At 34.7% G+C, this 14,354-nt stretch overlaps 1 protein-coding gene across 2 annotated transcripts in view; it reads left to right on the top strand.

Annotated features, from left to right (window-relative positions):
- DPYD (dihydropyrimidine dehydrogenase) overlaps positions 1-14,354 on the top strand; it is an 831,093-nt gene that overhangs the window by 28,904 nt on the left and 787,835 nt on the right. For both annotated transcript variants that reach the window (XM_032302714.1, XM_032302713.1), the window contains exon 2: positions 12,357-12,467. In XM_032302714.1, coding sequence (XP_032158605.1) covers positions 12,357-12,467 — 111 coding nt within the window. The remainder of the gene's footprint in view (positions 1-12,356; positions 12,468-14,354) is intronic.

Here is a 14,354-nt window from a genome sequence, read left to right on the forward strand (position 1 = left end):
AGTAGTGCAATTGCAGGGTCATAGGGAAGCTCTATTTTTAATTTTTTAAGGAATCTCCATACTGTTTTCCAAAGTGGCTGCACCAACTTGCATTCCCACCAACAGCGTAAGAGAGTTCCCCTTTCTCCACATCCTCTCCAACATAATACTACTAATTTTTAAATGGAGACTATTCTCAGTAGGCACTCAAAGGGCATTAATTAAGGATACAAGACATCACTTACTAATTAAGAGAACATAAGTGGCTTTAATAGTAATTACATACATGGATTTTATATTATTTAAAAATATTTAGTATACAAAGTTGTGTCTAATAGAATTGATTTTATTTCAGATATAGATTTTATTTCTACTCTTTTTAAAAATTTTTCATTATACCAACAGTATTTGTACATATCATTAAAAATCTTCAAACATGATTTTTAGTAGGTATATATATTAAGCTCTATGCAGACTCTGTAGGTATAGGTATACTCTACTATAGACAGACTATAATTTAACATTTCTCTTTCTCTTAGTGGAGATTTCTTAAAGAATCTCCTTTTATTTTAATATGTTATTGCATATACACCTTTAAGAAAATAAATAGGAGCACCTGGGTTGAAGCCTCTGCCTTCAGCTCAGGTCGTGATCCCAGGGTCCTGGGATCCAGCCCCGCATCAGGCTCTCTATTCGGCAGGGAGCCTGCTTCCCCTCCTTCTCTCTCTGCCTGCCTCTCTGCCTGCTTGTGATCTCTGTCTGTCAAATAAATAAATAAAAATCTTAATTAAAAAAAAGAAAATAAATAAATCCTTTAAATTTAGCCTTTCCTAGATTCACCTTCTGAGTTCACAGCACCTTGTGGTATTTTGTGAATATACTGAAACCACTTTATTTTTACTTTATCCTGTCTGCTGCCTCCAGTGGTCTGCAGCTTCTTTGTTGTCGGGACCATGCCTGTTTCATGTTGGCGGTATCTATGTTGCATAATAAAATCCAAAATTTTGTCCTGAGAACATGTGAAGAGCAGATAACAACAAGTAATTCATTTGTTTTCTTGTCAGAACTTGTTGCTGACTTTATATTACCACAGATTTCAAGGTTCAGTTCAAAGTGTTTCACTGCTGTTTCAGCAAGTGAGGTGCATGATTAAACCTTTCAGTGAAAGGGAGGAAAACACTGACTTCCCATTTTGGAGAAGTTAATGATTATATGGCTTAAAATTTGTGTAACTGCTGACAAGTACTGAATGGTGTTCTCTTTGTCCTCTGCAATAGATTGAACACAAAGAAGAAAACAGAATTCTATTTGACTTGGCAGCATTAAAATCCTTCTGTTCTCCAGTGGAAGTTTCTCGCTGCTTTTTGGTATTATTGTTTTGCTAAGAAAAATATTCCATTAACAATTTTTTTTTTTGCAAATTTTTACTAGTGAACTTTCCTTAGTTTACAGGAGGCTATATTAAATATATCCTCACTTTTGAGGGTTTTAGTGACTATTTCGGTGGGAGAGGTCATATGTATTAATATTTACTTAATATCATATCCTTATATACCATGAATGACAGTGGCATTAGAGTCTATAGAAGTTTATGGATACAATCTAAATAGGGGAAAGGACAGTGCTTCTTAAATTTTAGAGAAAATAGTTCTTAGTACTTAAGAAAAGTTAACATCTAAATTAACATAAAGTAGGTGTATTCTAGAGTGATGTGAGCAGAGATATGGACATAGGAGTATACATAGACTCAATAAACTACACATAGGTGAGGGGCGCCTGGGTGGCTCTGTATGTTAAGCACCCCACTCTTGATCTCAGCTCAGGTCTTGATATCAGAATTGTGAGTTCGAGCCTTGTGTTGGGCTCCTCGCTGGGTATGGAGCTTACTTAAAATACAACAACAATAAAAAGCATACACATAGGTGAGGTGGAGTTGTGTTAGAGTGGTAGGTGGATATGAGACTGAATAGTAAGGTGGTAGTTTTTATTGGTGTTATATATGTAATGGGGAGCCATTTAAGCTTTGTGTGTGTGTGTATGTGTGTATGGACTGTCATATAAGAAAGACGTGAAAGCACAGACTTGAGGTGAATGGTTTATCTAGGAGAGTACTATTATATTATAGTCCAAGCATTCTGTGTAAGGATCCGCATTAGGTTGGAGAAATAGAAAGTATTAAAGACAGGCTAAATGTAACCCACATTGACTGGCCTTATGTAGGTTTATGGAACAAAAGAAGTAGTATAGATTGACACAGTATAAAGGCCATTTTACTAGAGAAGTGATGGTATTGACAGGAGTCAAATGGAGTTAAAAAGTTGAGGGGGTAGACAATACATTGTTTTTTTGGTATTAAGAAATCGAGATAATGATAGAACATGTAAGTGGGTTATTCGGCATCCAGTGAAATGGATGGCTGTAGATCTAGGCAGAGATCTCAGGGTTTAGACTATAGATATAAAGCTCAGATGTAGAAAGGTATTCATTAGTAGAAGGCATGTAGTAGAGGTCCAAGATCCTTTCATTATGATCAAGAGGGGATGTAGAAATTACAAAAATAAAGATAGTGAATAGAAAGAGTGATCTTAATACTATGAGGTCAGGACCAAAGCAGATGAGTTTCTGGTTAGAGGAGTGAATTAACAATATTGAATGCTGTGCAGAAGTCATGGAGAGTTGAGAATTAAACTAAAACTTAAATAATACAAGTGTTTTCACATGTTTCACATGTTTTATTTTCTTGATTATAGTCCAACTTCCTAACTCACCATACATTCTTTGTTCCACCTTATCTTTCTTAAAAGAGAAAGTATCTTATGATAATCCTTCATACTAATGAGTTAAAAAATTTCACAGATCATTAAAAAATCATTTTAGTTCTTGTTTCTGATATAAATCACTTGATAGTGCATATATGTTTCCCTTTTGCTTTTACCCATATAAAGGGCAACTAGTCAATCCTTGATTTATTACATTTTTGTGAACCTGAAAATCATGGTACCTGCTCAGTTTAGTTAATTTTTTTTTAAATTAAAACTCAATTGGGCAAGATCCTACTTCCTTATTTCTTCTTAAGTTTTGTTTTTCCATCTTTTCGATTTGCTGGTCACTATTGCTTTACCTTTGGCATGCTGGTCTATACTTAAACCTCTCTTGAACTAAAATGACCCTTGGTCTTGTAAACACAGATCTTTTGAAAACCAGTGTTTGTTATCTACAGAAGTTAATGGATTAAAGGTAAATCATGGTAGTTTTTTTATATTATTTAAAAAGACTCTTTAAGACGGATTTTACTTTGAGACAATTTCTGTAAAGCAAGTTTTAGGATAAAATAATTATTCTTGAATAAAAAAAGCATGAATTCCAGAATATGAACTGTCACATTTACCCAGTGAACTTTTGCATTTTTTATGATAATATAATAATCCTTATCAATTTTCTCCCTTCATAATATTATCTTGGATTTCTGTATATTGATTCATATATAGCCATATATATATACACATATATATATACAGATATGTGTGTGTGTGTATATATATTCAGTTCTTGCCAACATAAGATGCTATTTTAGCATGGATTTTCATAGTTATGCCTTTTCCAAATATTGGTTTTCATTTAGATATATAATGCATGGATATTTTATAACATTATATTAAATAGTTTATGATTACAGAAGTGAAATTTTTAAAGAAAATTGCTGTATTACAGGTTTTTATCTTTTTTTTCTATTTTTTTATATCATTTGGTGTTTGGATATGATACTTGATTTTTAATTTTGTAATGAAAATATATGAAGAGTATATAAATTTGTATCTAAGTTATTAATGTTTTGCTACTCTTATGACTTAAAGAGTAAAAGAGGATACATAATGACTATTGTTAATTTCTTTTTTCTTTTTATTTTCTTTCTTATTTTATTATTTTTATTTTTTCTTTGTTTTTATTTTATTTTTAAAATTTATGTAATGCCATATCATACTGCTTTTGTTTTTTGAAGTTTCTTCTTTTTTCTTATTGAAGTATAGTTGACATCTACTGTTACATTAGTTTCAGGTCTACAGCATATGATTCTCTGAGTCTATATGTTATGCTGTGCTCACCACAAGTGTAGCTCCCATCAGCACTATTATAATACCATTGACTGTATTCCCTATGCTGTACCTTTTCATCCCTGTGACTTAAATTGTTCATAACTGAGAGCTTGTGTCTTCCGCTCTCCTTCGTCCATTTTGCCGGTTCTTCCTGTGCCCCACCAAAGTCTCTTCTTGATAAAATAAAGGTATAAACTCAACGTGTTACTGTTTATAATCTTAAGATAAGTCTATCTTGTAAGTTAATTCCCAGTATTTACAGATTTGCACGGGTCTACAGAAAGTAGAAAATTTTCCATAATGATTATGGACTAAGTATCTGTGTTGGTGCACCTGGGTGGCTCAGTCCATTAAGCATCTGCCTTTGGCTCAGGTGATCCCAGGCTCTTGGGATTGGGCCGTGCATAGGGTTACCTGTTCAGTGGGGTGCCTGCTTCTCCCTTTTCCTCTGCTGCTCCCCCTGCTTGTACTCTCTCTCTCTCTCTCTGCCAAATAAATAAATAAAATCTTAAAATAAAAATTTTGTGTGTTGAAGCCTTTACATTCAATCCATATTATTTGGAGATTGGGCCTTTGGGAGGTAATTAGGTTAGATGGGGCCCTGAGGGTGGGCCCTCACATTGGGATTAGTGCCTTTATAAGGAAAAACTCAAGAGAGCTCTCTGTCTTTCTGTGCCCTGTGTGGACAAAGAGAGTAGGTGACTTTCTGCAAACCAGGGAGAAGTAGTCTCTTACTAGTAACAGAATAGGTCAGCACCTGCTTGGAACTCCCAGCCTCCAGAACTGTGAAAAAGAAATGTCTTTTGTTCAACTTACTCAGTCTAGAGATCCCCCCCTTTTTTTTTTTCTTTTAAGAGAGAGAGTGCACATACCAGCAGGGTGGGGGTGGGGTTGGAACAAGGGGCAGCGGGAGAGGGAAAGAGAGATAGAGAATCTTAAGCAGGTTCCATGTCCAGTGCAGAGCTCCATCTCATGACACAGATCAGGACCTGAGCCAAAATCAAGAGTCTTACACTTAACTATCTGAGCCTCTGAGCCACCCAGGTGCCCCTCTGTGACATTCTTTTTTTTTTTAAAGACTCTATCCATTTATTTGACAGGCAGAGATCTACAAGTAGGCAGAGAGGCAGGGAGAAAGAGAGAGAGAGGAGGAAGCAGGCTCCCCACTGAGCAGAGAGCTTGATGCGGGGCTCGATTCCAGGACCCTTGGATCGTGACCTGAGTCGAAGGCAGAGGCTTCAACCCACTGAGCCACCCAGCCACCCCTGTGACATTCTTTTATAGCAGCCCAAGCTGACTAATACAGCGTCTAAGTCAGAATCAGTCACCACTCTGGCATGCTCTGTTTTGTATTAGGAATTGTCAGATTAATATCAGATGTGTAAGTAATTGTTCCTGTGTTTGAGTTCTCAGTTATTTATGAAAGACAATAAAAAGGCATTCATTATACGTAAAGAACACTGAGGTGCATGGTGTATGGTGTGTATTTTATAAGCAAAGGAGAGTCACATACTGGGCCTTGAAATGCAGGCAACAACTTCATGTAGCTGACCTTCCCTCATTTAGTTAAAGAAGGACATGATGAATGGGATGTTTTAAGATGCTTAAACTATTTTATTTGTGTTAACTATTTGTTCAGTAGAAATGAATCAGATTCCCTAGGCAAAAGGACTAGCATTCTGAAGGGGCTCATTCATTTCCAGTTGATGAGTTTTTTGATGTTTTATAAATTCATCACTTTTGGTCTGACCTTTCTCTGGAAGGAATTGTAATGTGAATTCACCTAAACATGTTTAGAACAAAGGTCCATGGGTTATATACTGTTGTATGTATTATAAAATGATATCTGCATTTCTATTTATGTGTAGTGGATTTTAAAAATCTATATTTGAATTTCATGACCCTTCCCCACTGCCATTTTAATTTGTGAAGAGCTTATTGCATTTTCAGGCAGTCTCCCTTTGAAATTGTAGGCTTAGGGCACAGATAAGTTCAGGACCAATGATTTGGTTTCACCTGGATACAACTCTATTATTTTCTTACTATCTCATTTATAGTTAACTTTTCACCTGTTTCCTTTATCTTTTTCTATACTCCTGTACTTAAAGAAAATGATTCCCTTGTATATATTCAAAATTGGCAGTATAAGAATATGAATATACTTTGGGTGAATGGAACCTAAAATCTAGTTCTGTCACATACTAACTGACAACAGGAATTAAGCATTCATAGCATACACGTTCTAGACATTTTTATGTATCATCTTATTTATTTTTATTTATTTTTTAATTTAAATTCAATTAGCCAGCACATAGTACATCATTAGATTTTGGTGTAGTGTTCAATTATTCACTAGTTGCATGTAACACCCAATGCTCATCAGATCACATGCCCTCCTTAGTGCCCATTACCCAGTTACCCCATCCCCCTGTGTATCATTTAATCCTCAAAAGAACCCTCTGAGAAGGAAGGTACATTCCTAATCACCATTTTATTGTTGAAGAAGTACAGGGATTGAGAGTTTAAATACCCAGCAAAAATAGTAGAGCTAAAACCTAAACCCAAATTTAAGTTCAGATGTTATGTATATTGCTTAGTGAATACTTAATAAAATGAAAGTTTTAAGATTCAGAACTATCATAAACTCCTTCATTGATTATTTATTTACTACAGTGACTTAAACATTTGCGTAAAGGGAAAATTGGCCTTTGTGTAGAACTGGTAAATGAAAAAAAAGAAAAAGATCAAAGAAATTTACTTCAAAAGGTACTTCAACCTAAGGGAAAAGAAGTCTAGAGGTTGGCCAAAGAATAGAAGTGCATTAAATGATAATAATAGTAATTAAAATCTGAGAGTCCCTGACCAGGAATGATTAGCATGGATTTCCAAGGTTTTCAGACTTCAGACTAATTTGTATCTTGAGTGTTGGTATAGGATGCAAAATGAAGCTGCGTTCTCTCTACTTCTGCTTGCAACCCAGTAGGAGAGTGAATCATTATTAGGTCTGAGCTTATCCAAGAACCAAAGGTGCCTTTGTGAATTCCTAAAGATCCTTAAACTCATACTACACTTTGACTAATGATGGACATGGGAAAGGGTGGTATAATTGGTTGAGATCAGGGCTTGTAAGCAAGAGGCTGTTAAGCGAGTAAGGTAAAGCTCAGATCTTCATTGATCAACATTCGTTAGATTGTTGCTGGATGAAGGAACAAATACTGAACAAAAGTATCAGTCAATAGATAATTCCATTTTCCTTTTAGTTAAGAATATTTATTGAGAAAAAAATGATAGCACAATAAAATGTTTTATTGAAATGAAGATACTTATGTCCAGTTATGAAAAAAATGAGAAAAACATGGTTTTTATTCTTTTTTAAAAAAAATTTTTATCTGATGGAATGGGAAGTAGGAGACAACTTATGGAAGACCCAGAAGAAGCCATAAAAGACAAAATTTAAGCATAATCTAAATAAGCTAAAATCTAATTTACCAAGTTCAGCCTCTAAATCTAAAATGTCAGTATGTGTGTAACATGTTAATGGCTCAGGATTACAGTGGTGGCCAGAAATGAAGAGGAAACATTTGTTTATAATTTAAAATGCAGAGGATGAGGAAAGCTTAATGATGCATTATGTTTAGATAACTGATATTGTGATATAAAACAAAGCCATATTTTTAGAAAGAGGACATTTTGGCCAACTGGCTTCCTGTGATTGGAATTCAAGCTCTCAAATAATACTGCAGTTCCAGTATTTTTATTCTAATTCTTAATGCTTTTATTTGTGAAGTGAGGCCTCCTCTTTGTGCCCTTTATGCGAGTAAAGAAAGAGTCTCCTCAAATGCGGAATTTTAGCTTGTATGTTGTGGCATTCTTCACAGCACTTCCCAGAATAGTGTTGATAGACAACACAGTGACAACACATAAACCTGATTTGCTCTCACATATAAATCTGTGTCTGGATCATATTCTATCATTTCTTAAACTAAATGGCATAGGGAAAATTTCTCAGATTCTGGTTTTTGTTTTCTGTTTGTTTGTTTTGCTTCTAGAATCACCAGTACATTTTTATTGTTTTACTGAAGATGATTGGGAAAGCCAAAGGCCAAATTCTTTGTAGGGGAGAAAATCCCCTCTATCAGTAATAAGCCTTATATCTGAAAGGGTTAACAGGCCTTTCAAAGTGCTGAATTTATTGGGAGAGTGGACTCTGCAACCCTGGTAGGATCTGGCTTTGGTCATTTCTTAGGAAGAATGCAATTCAGAACTCTCCTATATTATTCTGCCAGCTATTTAGTTATTGATGATATTGACTTTTAATTTTAAAATGTCTTGCTTTGGAAATTGTTTTTAACAGCCCTCATCCACTTATATCTTGAATTTTTATGTTATATCACTTTTCATTTGGGATATTAAGTCAAATTCTTGGTAACTATTCTCCACAATCCAATTTATTTTTACCCAAGATCCATTGAATTCAACTCACTGCCTTTTCGTAAAAGGTTAACCCAATATTTCATGTTATGTTATACTTTCTACTTATGCTATGTAAAAGAAAAGTTACTGTGATAAGCAGCCAATAAATTGCATTCAGAATGTTTATTCTCAAAAATTACATTACTATGCTGACATAGATAAACATAATCATTTATCACAATATGGATTGTGAAGTAAAAGCTAAAATAAATGGAACCATCTTGCCTGTTACCCAGGATTTTTTTTTCCTTTAAATGTTTGTCACAATATCTACCTGTAAAAAATGCATCTTTGTATTCATCAGCTTGAATTAATGAGATTAGTAATGGCTCAAGGTTAAATAATGACAAAAAAACATTTATTTTATATTAAGAAAGTATTTTTAACTTTTTTGTATAAAAATGATGTTATATTTTCTAGTATTGGCTCTTACTAATATGTTGTTTTATCATTATTTCATCATAAGGAAAGAGTTATTTAAAACCATAAAACTAATAGCTCTACTTGATGTTTGTTGTCCAGAAAACCTAGACATCTAAATTGGTAGATTTTGAAGAAATTTCATGTCTGTCATATATAGGAATTGCTAAAAATAATCATCATTTATATTGGGCTAATAAATTAAGTCCCAGTGATGTTTATTAGAGTGAATATAGTACACAGTGAAATCTGCTGAACGTAGAATTTAGTGACTATTTATTTGATAACAGCTTTATTGAGGTATAATTCACATACTGTACAATTCACTCACACAAAGTATAGAATTCAAAAGCTATTCGTCTATTCATAGAGTTGTGTTGCCATCCCCACCCTCAGTTTCATCACCCCAAAAGGAAACCAAGTACCCTTTGTCAGTTTCTCCATTTCCCCCTAGTTCTCCCTTCCCTGGCAAGCACAGTCTGTTTTCTGTTTCTGTATATTTACCTACTCTGGACATTTTATATAAATGAAATCATACAATATGTGCTATTTTATAACTGGGCTCTCTCAGCTTAATGTTAACTATGTTCATCTATGTTGTTTGTGAATTTCCCAAATTTCTTTCATTATTGATATTTGATTCCATTCTATTATGGTTGGAGAACTACTTTGTATGGTTTTAAAAATTTATTGAGGCTTGTTTTATGGCTTAGGTTATGGTCCATCCTAGAGAATGTTTTGTGTATACCTGAGAAAAATGTGCATTCTGCTGTTGTTGGGTAGAGTGTACTATATAGATAAAGTTTTTTGTGTGTGTGTTGAATTTGACACCTGTTCCCTCTGGAGGGGGTTTCTGTTGTCTGCTTTTTTTCTTGTGTAGATCACATAATCCTGTTTCTTTGAATGTCTTATAATTTTTTTTTAATCGAAAAAAAAGTAAACATTTTAGATAAAACACTATATTCTGGATATTAACCACCTCCTCTCAAAGATGGGCCTTATTGGTGTTTGCCTATTTGTTTAGTCACTTGCTGGACTATTTTTGGGAAGTCTCTTTCCCCTGAGGTGTGAACTTCTGATTGTACTTGCATAGGATGAAGTCTTGAGCTTGTGTACAATTACTCTGGGATACTAGTGGTTTTATCAGGGCTCTATATGCCTTTTCTCCTTTTGTTGTTGTTTTGTTTTTGCTGTTCAACTGCTCACCTCTATTGGTATTACACCCAGCTCTTGGTTTTCATTGATTGTTGGCTGATTGTTCTATTATTTTTGACAGTGCTCTGGGATATAGATTGTTCCACAGTGTAAGTCAATTAAATTTGGGCCCCTTACAGGGATAGTTTTTGAAGTGAGTCTTTGAGGTTTCCTGTGACCTTAGGGGAGCTGTTCTTAACCATTTCTTTTTGTGGTTCTCTGTGGTAAACTATCTGCTTTATGATTTAGTTGATTGCTCTCATGAAGCTATCACCCTCCTCTTGTTTGCCATGAAACTATTTATTGTTTTGGGAGTAACCATAGGCTTGAACTTTCCTACATACTGATTCTAATAAAGTCAGTTCCTTATGGCATGCTTCTTGTGCTGTGAAAAGTCTCTAAGCCACAGCTACAGAGCTAGGGGTGGTTTTAGTGGCCTGTTTCTTTCAGATTGACACTCTTGCTGTATGTGTAAAGTATGAGTATGGGCAGTAGCTTCTGCTCTCAGTTTGCTTCTCCTGGTATATTAATTCCAAATAGTGAGCAAGTTGAGATGAGGGTGATCAGGACCCCTGCGTTATTGGTATGCTGTACCTCAGGGAGAGCCTCTGTTCTATGAATGGGAGCAGGGTGAAGCAAGGTAGCTCCTGACATCTCAGCTGCACTTTGTAGAGTTTAGTAGCTGTATAATGGATGGGGAGAAGGGTGTGAGTAGGAGGAGTTGGGGGTGAGAAATACTAATAGTCTGCCCTTCTCTGAGACATACCACAGTTGGAAGCTGGGGCAGATGGACCCTTGTGTTCTTGGCTGCACTCTCTTGAGGTGGAATTTCTGTCATGCTGAGAGGGGAGCATGAGGGGTGGGGTGGACAGGTCCTCCCTCAGATGCAATATACCTTCACTATTACCAAGTTTTAGTACGTTTTTCTTGAAATAACTGTTTCTTCAATTGCTATTTGACTTTAGCACAACTTCTGGAGATCTTAAAGGGCTCTTATTTTTGCTAATTTTTATCAGTATGTTTGTTTTGTTGGGGAATTGATCTGCAGAGGTCTTTATACCACCCCATTCTAGAAGATCTCTAGTGGTTTTCTTTTAAATGCTTGCTTAAGACAGGACTTTGAGGGGCACCTGGGTGGCTCAGTGGATTAAAGCCTCTGCCTTCAGCTCAGGTATGATCCCAGGGTCCTGGGATCGAGCCCCACATTGTGCTCCCTGCTCAGAAGGGAGCCTGCTTCCCCCCTCTCTTCTGCCTGCCTCTCTGACTACTTGTGATCTCTGTCTGTCAAATAAATAAATAAAATCTTAAAAAAAAAAAAAAGAAAGGACTTTGAAATTCATTCTTTATTGAGTTATTCAGGTGCCATTTAATGTATTTGCACATGTGGTTAAAAAGGTTTTGTCTTCTACTTTTATGCTTCACAAAGTCACAGTAAAATATAGACTTTATTTTTGGATGAATTTGAATATAAGCTTAATAATGAGAAGAACTTATGTTCTAAGTCAGTCCCTTCTGCATATTAATTATGAGATCTCAAGTGGGTAACCTAAACACCATGAATTTATTTGCTCATCCAAAATTTTGAGATAGTAGCTATTATTAAGTTAAATTGGGTACTGCATGTGAAAGCAGTTTGTAAATTCTAAAAACTTAAAATGGAGAGTACTGTTATTACAAGTTTAAATGAAATCTCCATCTTTTCTGATCTCATTCTCATGTAAATTCTATGAATAAAATTTATCTTAAGAAGTCTTTAGTATAGTTTGTGTGATTTTTAAATTTTTCATATTATGATCAATATTCTTATAAAATCAACAAGTATATTGCCTAGTAAATGATTACTTTAGATAAGCTTATTGTGGAATTATAATAGCAGAAGGAGAAAACATTTTTAGTATGTCTTTCGGGTGTGTGGGGAAATCCTTAAATTTTTTTTTTTTTTTAAAGATTTTATTTATTTATCTGACAAACAGAGATCACAGGTAGGCAGAGAGAGAGAGAGAGAGAGGAGGAAGCAGGCTCCCCGCTGAGCAGAGAGCCTGATGCAGGGCTTGATCCCAGGATCCCGGGATCATGACCTGAGCCGAAGGCAGAGGCTTTTTTTAACCCACTGAGCCACCCAGGCGCCCCCTTAAATTTTCATTTTTTTAAATGTTGCCAATATATATGATTATACATTGTTTTTGCTGTCTTCAGAGTATCCTGGCTTTAAATCCTCGAACACAAACTCATGCAACGCTGCGTTCCACTTCAGCCAAGAAAGTAGACAAGAAACATTGGAAAAGAAATCCTGATAAAAACTGCACTGTAAGTACAACTGATAGATGATTTCACACTGAAAAAGATCTCATCTTATATATTATAGGACACGATTCTACATATACTTTGAAATACAATTAAATATGTGTAAAGTACAGCTATAATTTTTTCATATTTTAAATACTTTATATTTAAAAAATCTCAAAAATGTCTTTTATTCCTTGAAAATCGATTGAAACATTAAAAAAATTATATGGATTTAGTGTGGTACCAAAATTTATTTTCTCAAAACTCTATAAGATTTCTTTTTAAATTGTTTTGTAAAATCAAAAACACAAGAAACAATGTGTTGGCAAGAATGTGGAGAAAAAGGAACCCTCTTGCACTGTTGGTAGAAGTGCAGACTAGTACAGGCACTGTGAAGAGTATGGAGGTTTCTGAAACAAAGAATAATGGAATTATTATAGATCCAGTAACTCCACTACTGTGTATTTACCCAAAGAATATGAAAACACTGATTTGAAAAGATACATACACCCCTATGTTTATTGAAACATTATTTACAATAGCCAAACTATGGAGAAAGCCCAAGTGTCTGTTGATAGATGAATGGATAAAGGGAATGTGGTGTAAATAAACAATGGAATATTTATTATTCAACCCTAAAAAAGAATGAAATCTTGCCATTTGCAATGACATGGTGAGAGCTAGAGAGTATAATGCTAAGCGACATAAGTCAGTTGGAAAAAGACAAATGCCATGTGATCTCACTCATATGTGGAATTTAAGAAACAAAACAAACAAGCAAAAGAAAAAAGGGCAAACCAAAAACCGGGCTCTTAACTTTTGAAAACAAACTGATGGTTCCCAGATGGGAGATTGATGGGTGGGGAGGAGTCAAAATAGGTGATGCAGATTAAAGAGTATATTTATCATAATGAAAAAGGCTTAATTAAAGCCTTTAAAAATTGTTTTGTATAATAACACAAGGACACGGTAGAGTTTCCATATTACAGATATAGTTCAACTGAAGAAGAATACATTGGTATATACAGACTGTTGTAGGATAATGCCTTTGGGGAATATATGAACAGTATTTGGGGGACACTGTGAACATTGAATATTTCAAAGTGAGGTACAGGAGCAAAAATGTCTGAGATTACTGGTGGCTGAAATGTTATTTAGCTGATCCTATGAGGTTACATTAGTCTGGCACTTGGAAGCCATACATGGGGATTAAGTACAACCTTGAAGGCAGTGTTTAACATACCATTTTAGGGGGTATACATTTGTAAATTAGGAAAGCGATTTCCTTTTTACCCAATTTCTCAAAATTAATTTCCCCAAAATTAATTTTCTCAGGTCAGTTAGTGAAACAATAGCACAAGTTTATTTGCATTGGCCTTTTTAGTGCTTTGCTTATATTGTCTAATGTAATGATTCTAGTTTATTTTTTATGTACTTCTTTCTTCCTTACATATTAACTCTTTGATGATGGAAATTGAACTATGTGTACAGATGTGTATGTATGTATTCATGTGATTTTTAAATTTTTTTTTGTCACTGAGCACTAAGCAAAGGTTTTTAAATGAAAAAAGGAAATAGAAATACAAAGAGACAATGTTACTTGAGGTGATAACACAGCCACTTAGTAGCAAACCTGAATTTGGAGTTCACTTTTTTTTTGTACCATTTGGGTGAGTTTTGCTTTCCACCATGTGGTCTCTGAAAGGAGACTAGTGTGATCCAAATTAGATCATTAGATCAAGTAAGAGAGTGACTCTACGGCATGATCATTTTTTTTTTTTAAGATTTTATTTATTCGTAAGGTTTATAAGGTTTTATTCTTATATAAATATAAGGTTTATTCTTATATAAATATAAGATTTATTTATATGTAAGGACAGACAGAGATCACAAGTAGGCAGATAGGCA

The sequence above is a fragment of the Mustela erminea genome, chromosome 10 (genome assembly GCF_009829155.1).
Source record: "Mustela erminea isolate mMusErm1 chromosome 10, mMusErm1.Pri, whole genome shotgun sequence".
Taxonomy (NCBI): domain Eukaryota; kingdom Metazoa; phylum Chordata; class Mammalia; order Carnivora; family Mustelidae; genus Mustela; species Mustela erminea.